Source organism: Dreissena polymorpha, chromosome 15 (assembly GCF_020536995.1).
Source record: "Dreissena polymorpha isolate Duluth1 chromosome 15, UMN_Dpol_1.0, whole genome shotgun sequence".
Lineage (NCBI taxonomy): Eukaryota > Metazoa > Mollusca > Bivalvia > Myida > Dreissenidae > Dreissena > Dreissena polymorpha.
The window spans coordinates 62,363,505-62,373,337 of NC_068369.1; the positions used below are offsets into that span (position 1 = coordinate 62,363,505).

The 9,833-nt window shown below is 34.9% G+C and overlaps 1 protein-coding gene across 1 annotated transcript; it reads right to left on the reverse strand.

The window, feature by feature from the left end:
• Nucleotides 1-1,001: 1,001 nt before the first annotated feature.
• LOC127859787 (uncharacterized) lies at nucleotides 1,002-1,478 on the reverse strand. The gene has a single exon (XM_052397293.1). It carries the CDS (start codon nucleotides 1,476-1,478, stop codon nucleotides 1,002-1,004), a length of 477 nt encoding a protein of 158 aa, XP_052253253.1.
• Nucleotides 1,479-9,833: the final 8,355 nt, after the last annotated feature.

Sequence of the window (9,833 nt, forward strand, 5' to 3'; positions counted from 1 at the left end):
GTAAATAAAAGTAACATATTGTTCACCGAATCCCTGCTTAAATTATCTGTGGTATTAACAATGCTATTAAACAAAGGCAATTGAGAAATAATTCGTGAGCGAAACTGCTCTCTAAACGTAGAATCCCATTTATACCTAGTCTCTGAATAGTATGAACCACCATGGGGAATGTTATTACAGTTCAGCAAAAAATGCAGTGGAGCGTGATCACTCCATTCATTGAATGGACATATTGTAAATGACTTAATTTGGGAGAAATTACATTCTTTTGTTAACAAGTAATCAATGACTGAGCAACCATTATTGGACAAAAATGTATATTGATCAGTATTACCTAAACGACCGTTAATAATTCGGTAACATGTACCTTTACAAAGACCTAACAATTTTATGCCGTGGTTATTATGTGACCTGTGATTGGAGGCCCGTGCAGGTGTGCTATTGAAAACATAATCAGGACAATCACAACACTCATTTAACTTATCAAATATAATATAATCACTCTTCTGACCGACTCTACTGTTTAAATCGCCACAAATAAAAACACTACCTAAGCTATCATACAGAAACAAATCATTTTTTAAAATATCAAATAAATCGACGTTAATACTGTTGTACATAGGTGAGTCTTCTCCCCAGATATGGGCACCACATACATAGATATCGTTCTGGGTCTTAAAAAATAAATGATCAAGTTTAAGCCATATGATTGTATCAAAATGATTTTTAATTATTTGTATTCCATCTTTTAATTGCTCTTTATAATTTAAAATAATTCCTCCACTGTTTCTACGGGCTCTTCTATGCTGAAATTTACGGTAAAAATTATGTGAAATGTATCCGTTTAAATTTATAATACTATTCATATCGCACCATGAATCGTAAAGAAAACAAATATCAGACTGTTTAAAAATATTTACAATGTCAGGACTTTCCTTTTTATCTCTGGTAAGACCATGAATGTTCCACGAAAGGATAGAAAGTTCATCCCCGTCGTGTTCCTACTGTTTCACTGGCTTGCCGTCCACGTAGAGGGTATCGTACACGATCCAAGAACGCTTACCCTGTTTTTTGGCGTCCTTCATTTTTGGCACTAATTTTCGGCGTTTCTCCAGCACTTCCGGTGGGAACTGTTCGTACATTTGGCAACCGGTTCCTGACAAATGTTTCCATTGTCTCCGTACCATCTTCCGGTCCTTAAAATAGGTGAACTTGGCAACGATGTTGCGTATCTTACCGGGAACTGGCTGTCCCGGTGACCGATGGACGCGCTCAAAGCGGAGTGTGTCTGCGACATCCTTGGCAATTTTTAGAGTCTCTTGTAAATGTTTGCGTAACTTTGTCTCCGTAATTTCCGCCGTCACGTTGCCACTGAAGTTATCTTCTTGAATGTTTGTAAACACAAAGTTTTTGCGCATGGATTGCGACTTCAGGTAGGCAACGTCGTCCCGGAGCTCCTCGCGCTGTTTCTCCAGCATGGACACCTTTTCGGCGATCTGCGCCGCCCCGACGTCTGCGTAATAAAGTAAGAGAAAAGCGCTTTGGTACTAAACAAGAAACCGTCGGAGACGGGTGATGCTACCCAAAGGTTTTTTTGTCATAATATTGCACTATATATTCAGATAAAAGGAAACGTCTTGAGAGGCATAACTTTGGTCAAAATAATACGATGGATGGTTTAGCAACTTAAAAATTTCAAAGGGCCATAACTCTCTAAATAAATCATCTAACTAGAACCCACTAATAACATGCGCATCTTCTCAAGGTAGTTAAGCTTCCCATAAAGCTTCATTGAAGTCCAGTCAGTAATTGGGGAGAAATAGCCCGGACAAGAATTGCACTATATGTACAGTTAATAAAAAATTTCAAAGGGCCATAACTATGTGAAAAATCATCCGACCATAACCGGCTGATAATATGCACATCTCCTGTTGGTAGTGAAGCTTCCCATAAAGTTTCATCGAATTCCCATGATAAATTGCTGAGGAATAGCTCGGACAAGAATTGCACTATATGTACAATGGAAAATTTCAAAGGGCCATTACTCTGTGAAAAATCATCCGACCATAACCGGCTGATAATATGCACATTTCCTGTTGGTAGTGAAGCTTCCCATTAACTTTCATTGAATTCCCGTAATAAGTTGCTGAGAAATAGCCCGGACAAGAATTGCACTATATGTACAATGGAAAATTTCAAAGGGCCATAACTCTGTGAAAAAATCATCCAACTAGAACCGGCTGTTAATATGCACATCTCCTCTTGGTAGTGAAGCTTCCCATAAAGTTTCATTGAATTCCAGTCATTAGTTGCTGAGAAATAGCCCGGACAAGAACTGCACTATATGTGCATGGTAGTGAAGCTTCCCATAAAGTTTCATTGAATTACGGTCATTAGTTGCTGAGAAATAGCCCGGACAAGAATTGCACTATATGTACAGTTAATGGAAAATTTCAAAGGTCTGTAACTCTGTGAAAAATCATCCGACCAGAACCCGCTGATAATATGCACATTTCCTCTTGGTAGTGAATCTCCATAAAGTTTCATTGAATCCCGGTCATTAGTTGCTGAGAAATAGCCCGGACAAGAATTGCACTATATGTACAGTTAATGGAAAATTTCAAAGGGCCATAACTCTGTGAAAAATCATCCGACCAGAACCGGCTGATAATATGCACATCTTCTCTTGGTAGTGAAGCTTCCCATAAAGTTTAATTGAATTCCGGTCATTAGTTGCTGAGAAATAGCCCGGTCAAAAATTGTGCACGGACGGACGGACGGACACACGGACGGACAGACGAAGCGGCGACTATATGCTCCCCTCAATTTTTTTTTGGGGGGAGCATAAAAACCGAATGAATATTACAATAATACATTCTGAATATGTAATTAACAGTTTTGTCTAAGAAAATCACTTATTCTTTTCATATCAATGTACATGATTCTGGCATATTTTTGTGCAACTCTAAATAGTATTCTATGCAGTGAAGTAAATTTTTCATTTTGAGAGCATAACTTGTTGAATTTGGCACAGTAAAATTGATACAAAATTTCCATCCAAGTCAAATTTAGTTTTACATTTCTCTTAGAAGATTCCAGCCCAGGTACTCACACAATTTAAAGGTATTAATTACGTTTATGGGGTATAAACCATTTAAATGTGTTCCTTTGTAAAAAACCAATTTTTTATGTACTGTTGAAACATTGAAATCTAAGTATGATCTCAGACACTGGAAATTTTAATCATTAAAGTTGTTAACACAAAGTGATTATCATTTCAACATTTATGAGTTTCCTGATGATGTAAGTCCTGTATTTAATCTTACACACAATTGCCGGTGTATATTTTTGTTAGTAATGCTTTCTACGATTATTGTGAATAAGTTATATTATATTTACCGTTTGCATTTATTGCTTCATTGGAACAATATAGACAGACATTGAGCTTTTATGGTTATGTTCATTTCAGCCCAAAAAGTATGGTAATTAAAACTTAAATAATACAGAAAGACAGCACTATAAAACTGTTCTTTAAGAGATGTTAATTTTTATATTATATTTAATCATTCTATAAGCACATACCAGTATATATTTACAATATTATCAGAATAATGTCAAAATATAGTGCTACATTTATGAGTTAAACAAGCAAATCCAGTTGCATAGAGCTGTTTATTGTTATTGTAACGATTTTCAATATACATATAGTGTGATAATAGCATTATTTAAATATGCAATAAATTGCAAAGATATTAAACATAAATTTCTTGTTTTTACCAGGCATTTAGTGACTTCTTGCAATGGATAAAGAAGGACCAATATTGATAGTTGCAAAATTGAATTACATTGTCCGTTTTTGACCTAAATTAGTTGGACTAGTGTAACATATATGTATGCATAAAGGTAGTCATCCTAATCAGAACTGATTAGTACCCAAAATAAACATTAAGAATACACTATAAACACCTTGTTATTGACCTGGTTGCTAAAAAACCATTAAAATGTGATTAGCTGAAATAAGTCAAATTTTTTATAGTTATTAAATACTCCAGTAAACATGACATTGTCTTTCGCATTAAAATACATCTTGTTTTGACTATTTTTACAAAACGTGACCAGGAAACATCTGGTATTTCTTATTCAATTTCAAGTAAATTAATTTTGGATTGATCAAATGTGAAAGGTTAAGCAACTGTGTCCTGTTTAAGGATAGGTAAATAGCATGTACTTAATTGAACGATGTTGCCCAATTCTATAAGGGACCTATACATACCTGTTTGTATAGTTCCTGTTCTTATTATATACTTTAAATTGCGTGTATAATGTATGTTATAGTGAATAAAAACAAACAAGTACTTTAAACATAGTTGTGAATAAATTATTTCATGGTTCAGAGTTAAAATGGTTCTAATTGGCATCTCTCAGTCATTTAACCAGCCATACAATTACTACAACAACTGTTCTGGTTCCCTGAAGTCAAGACCCTGCTGTAGCCAAAATGATTAACCAAATGTAAGCGCAAGCATGTGGAATTGTTTTGAATGTATGAGCACATTTCAACGTCCATGCCTTTCCTGTTTTTCGCAATGTCACTGTTGTTATAATAACACAAGGCACTTGCAGGTTTACCGTTGCGACCTGCTCTACCGATTTCTTGCATGTACTTTTCAAGTGTTGTAGGTGGCTGCATATGAATAACTCTTGCAATTGAAGGCGTGTTTAGACCCATACCTATGGCAACTGTTGCAAAAACAAACTTTTGGATTGTTCTTTCTCAGCTCAGAAATAATGTGAGCTTTCATTCTGTCCGTGTAGTCTTTGTGAAATTGTGCTAAATTCGATCTTCTGGCTTCTGGTTGTGTACTGGATTCAGGCCAATATGCATGTTTTCCTAGTTCATGGCAAAGTAGTTGAAAGCAATAGCCTTGAGATTCAAAATTATCACAGTACATAATGGTGACTAGAAACTCAATATGTTGGTCTTTTAATTCAGGCAGCACTTCATGCATTATCATATCATACTTTTCATATTTGTGAATATTGGCATTCTTTCTTTTTTTCCCCCAAAAATATTAGGGCGGTCTGCCCGGCCGCACATTTTCCGAATTTGCATGTGGAAAAGGAGTAAAAATAAGTTGAAATATGTGGCATTATGAAGAAAATATGCGGAATAATGCGGAAAGAGACTGAAAATATGCGGACATATGATTTTTTATGAGATTGCGGACAATGTCCGCATAATTTGTCCACATATTTTTGTGGACATTTGGTTTTTATATGCGGAGAGTAGATTTTTGTATGCGGAAAGCTTGATTTTGTATGCGGAAAATACACTTTTATATGCGGAAAGATAGGGCTTAGTTTATTTCAGGCTTTTTCACAGTCAGATGTGTGCGGAAAACACTTTGTCATTTTTACAAGTATTCAATACTTAGGCATTTTCGCACAAACAAATCTGAGTGCTGTTTCAGACAAAATTGTTGTTGTTGTTTTTGCTGTTGTTGTTGTAAGAGCAGTAGTAGTTGTAGTTGTTGTTGTATCAGTAGCGGTGGTGGTTGTAGTAGTAGTAGGAGTAGTAGTAGTAGAGGTAGTAGTAGTAGTAGCAGTAGTAGTACTAGCAACAGCAGCAGTATCAGTAGTAGTAGTAGTAGTAGTAGTAGTAGTAGTAAAGTAGTAGTAGCAGCAGCAGCAGAAGAAGGAGTACCAGTAGTGAAAGTAGTGGTAATTGACAGTAGTAGTAGTAGTAGTAGTAGTAGAAGTATTACTTGTAGCAGCAGTAGTAGTAGAAGTAGTAGTGATAGAAGTTGTAGCAGTAGTAGTAGTTGTAATAGTAGTTGTAATAGTATAGTAGTAGTAGTAGTTGTAGTAGTAATTGTTGTTGTAGTTGTAATAGCAGTTGTAGTTGTTGTTGTATCAGTAGCGGTGATGGTGGTGGTGGCACTAGTAGTAGTAGTAGTAGTACAAGTAGAAGTAGTAATACTATGATAGTATTAGTAGAAGTAGAAGCAGTAGTAGTAGTAGTAGTAGTAACAGTAGCAGCAGTAGCTGTTGTTGTTGTAGTTATTGTTGTAGTAGCAGTTTTAGCTGTTGTACCAGTGGTGGTGGTGGTGGTGGTAGTGGTGGTTGTAATTGTAGAAGTAGTAGCAGAAGCAGTAGTAGAATTAGTAGTAACAGTAGCAGCAGTAGCTGTTGTTGTTGTAGTTATTGTTGTAGTAGCAGTAGCAGTTGTAGTTGTTTTACCAGTGGTGGTTGTGGTGGTGGTAGTGGTGGTAGTAGTAGTAGAAGTAGTAGTAGTTGTAGTAGTAGTAATAGTTACAAGTAGTAGCAGTAGTAGTAGTAGTAGTAGTAGTAGTAGTAGTAGTAGTAGTAGTAGTAGTAGTAGTAGTAGTAGTAGTAGTAGTAGTAGTAGTAGTAGTAGTAGTAGTAGTAGAAGTAGTAACTTTCAAAGCAATTTCTTCAAGTTAAAATTTCTTAACCCTGTTCAAGTTGTATACACACTCTGATTTCTGTGAATATCAACCTACAGTCCAGGTTTACAAACTATCTGATTAGCCCCAGATGTTGGTTTGTCTGCTGCTTATCTATTGGTTATAACATATAACAGCCTTTTCTGATTGGCTGAAGTCAAACACAGAAGATTTACCTCTAAGTTTGAAATACCGGAGTACACTACACATGTTAGAAAAAATACAGGTTAAACTTGTTAAAATGAATAATTATGAGTAAAGATATTATTTAAATTTTTTACATACAATCATTTGAGTACATTCTATGCAAGCTCACGATAAAATCATTCATTCGTGACGATTGGACGCTTTAGCACGTGGGGTAGGTGTGGTTCTATGCTTTTGCACGTAAAAATGTTGAAACGCGATTTAATTCTAGTTTTATTTCATTTTAATTATTTTAGGTGGGTTCTTACACAAAGAAAACACAAAACTAATTTACAAAACAATATAGCTCGTATGAATATTTAGGAGCGCAATCGCGCACTTTGCATTTTACAGGCTACCTTTCCCACTTGCTAAAGCGCCCGATCGTAACGGATGAATGATTTTATCGTAAGCTTTCACATATTGTAGTCAAATGATCACATGTGCAATTTTAAATAAAACTATTTACTCATTACTGAGATATGTAAGTTTTAAAAGTGTTTCGTTAGAAAAATCACCAAGTGTAGTAAAAGGCGATATACATGTTATTCCAATTTAATTTCAATTTCACAATTCTAGGTTAGTTTTTACACAAGAAAAACATAACATTAATTAAAGAAAAACAATATGGCTCGTATGAATATTCAGGAGCGAAACGGCTCAATCGGCATGTTGCAAGCCGGTCAGTTATTGAAACGTGTAAGTTTATGCGTTTTACTTTTCACATTGTTATTAATTAACGTCGTACGAGTTTGCGAATTTGACTTTTGAAGTGACGTTTTTAATTTGTTAAGTTTAATATTTTGTTGTTTTTCAATTTCAATTAAATTTTCAGAAATTATCAGATATGTGTTGAATTATTCTTGGTCCAAATTTCATCACAAGCCGTTCAAAAATAAGGGAGCTATATTGATATGATTAAGTGATGCGTTAGAAAAGTCTCCAAGTGTAGAGATGAGTTTTTCCATTACCAACAATTTCTTAAAATAATAATGTATTGATATCATTTGGAAAGTGACATGAAGTGTTGTTAAAGAGTGATGCATACAGTGTTTCAGCAGTCTGTCTAGGAATAAAACAACAACTGAAGGTTTGTGCTTTTCATAATATTTCCAAATATTCCTTAAAATTTATGCTTTTTATGTCATCATTGTAGACCTTTTTTGGATGTGATATTTGAGGTAATAGTGTGGCAAATATTAATTTAAATGCTGCTGTCACACGAATTTTCACTAACTGCAGCTTGCAGCTTGATAAAGGAAGTAATAAGACCTAATGTATAGAAATTAATAAGGTTGAATGTAGTATTGGAAGTTTATTATGCTAGGGATCGGAGGCTTACATGGAGTTTTGTGCAGAGTGAATGATGAGCACTCATTAAATGTTTAGGTTTCTCTGTGCATGTTCATACCAGTAGAATTACACATCATTCTAATTGTAGCAATATTAAATTTGTACTAATCATACCAACAAATTAAGTTAAAATAAAAAGATACTGTGTAAAATATATTTTGTCATAATTTTGTTTAGTTTTAAGCTAACCTGAGCAAAAAGAACTAATTAACTTGGCTGGTGTTCTACAGACTGAGCTATCCTGCAACCTGACACTTTATCTCCTAAATTGACTTATTTAAAATGTGATATAAGATCAAAATTACATTTATTTCAGTCACCAGTAGGACTTCAATATTAATGGTAGATGACTACAGATTTATTGATTTCAATGGTTTGTCATACTTTTTTGAAAGCTTGATGGCTAACTTACAGAGACACAGCAACAGTTTCAGCAGCAACTTCTCAAACAGCAGCAACTTCTCCAACAGCAACAACCACTGCAACAGCAACAACAACAACTCCAGCAGCAACCAAACCAGCAGCAGCAACAACCACCGCAGCAACAACAACCGCAGCAACAACAACTCCAACAACAACAACAAGATCCTCAACCAGATTATCAAGACCTGCCTGCACCAGACGCTGTCAACAGGACATATGGTGGATACACAAAAGTAATTATTAAAAAAAGTATATAACTCAAAACTACAGTATGCGGTGGCAAACAGAAGCATCAGTTGTTGCTAACTGATCTGAATTCACTTTTAACAGATTCAAACAATTTTATCTTTACTGTTTCTTTATTTTTCTGTAATTTGTCAAATTATTTTAACGTCTTATTATGTCACAGAAAAGTGATGACCAAGAACTAATTTTCTTTGAGCAAAAAAAAGAAAGAAAGGAATTCAAACTTTTTATATGAAGTTATAGAATTTAATGTTAACATTTATTTCAGGCCCAGCTACTATCAGACATCACTGGCATAGCAGATACCAGTAAGGCTGCACAGAAGTTGTTCCGCCGCCTGTACACACAGGAGGAGTAAAAATAAAGTGAAGAACTGTGAAACACTAGAGTATTATTTTTGTTAAGAGTGTATATATCCATTGTGTTTACAGCGTAAATATCCGTTGTGTTAGCTTTTTAGAGTGTAAATATCCGTTGTGCATAGTGTAAATATCCGTTGAGATAAGTTTAAATAAAATAAAATTTATTTCATGTTTGAAATATTTGTTTCAATAATTTTTCAGTGATGTTCATCCGATTATGTCAAGAGTATATGTAAATGATAAAACTGTCATGTTAAGAAGATTTCAAAAGGTAATATTTTGAATTTGTTTTTTATTTAAACTCAACAATTAATTGTTGAACTCTTACTATAGACACCCCCCCCCTCCCCTGGTATCTGTAGGCTGTAATTGTATGCGGAAAATTCTCCGCATATAATTGTCCGCATTTTTCCACATATAATTGTCCGAATTTTTCCGCATACAAATATCCGCATATATTTGTTGTTTCCACATATAAATGTCCGCATATATCTATGGTTTCCGCATTTTTATGTATAATTCTGCATACAAATGTCCGCATACTTCCCCTCTCTTTTTTGGTTTACCTCTGGAAAAACTGCGGAAAAGGTGTGGAAAATGTGTTCCAATACTCTGCATACAATTTTCCGCACACATATGCGGACTTTCTGTAGCCGGGTGGATTGGCTTATACTTTGGGCGTGTTCTTGAATTGCAGATTTTCAATAAGGTTTTCTATAGCATTTGGTGTTGCTGTCTCTGTAAGTGAGGTATTTTGGGAAACAAACATGTAAAAACAAGACACATTACAAAAATG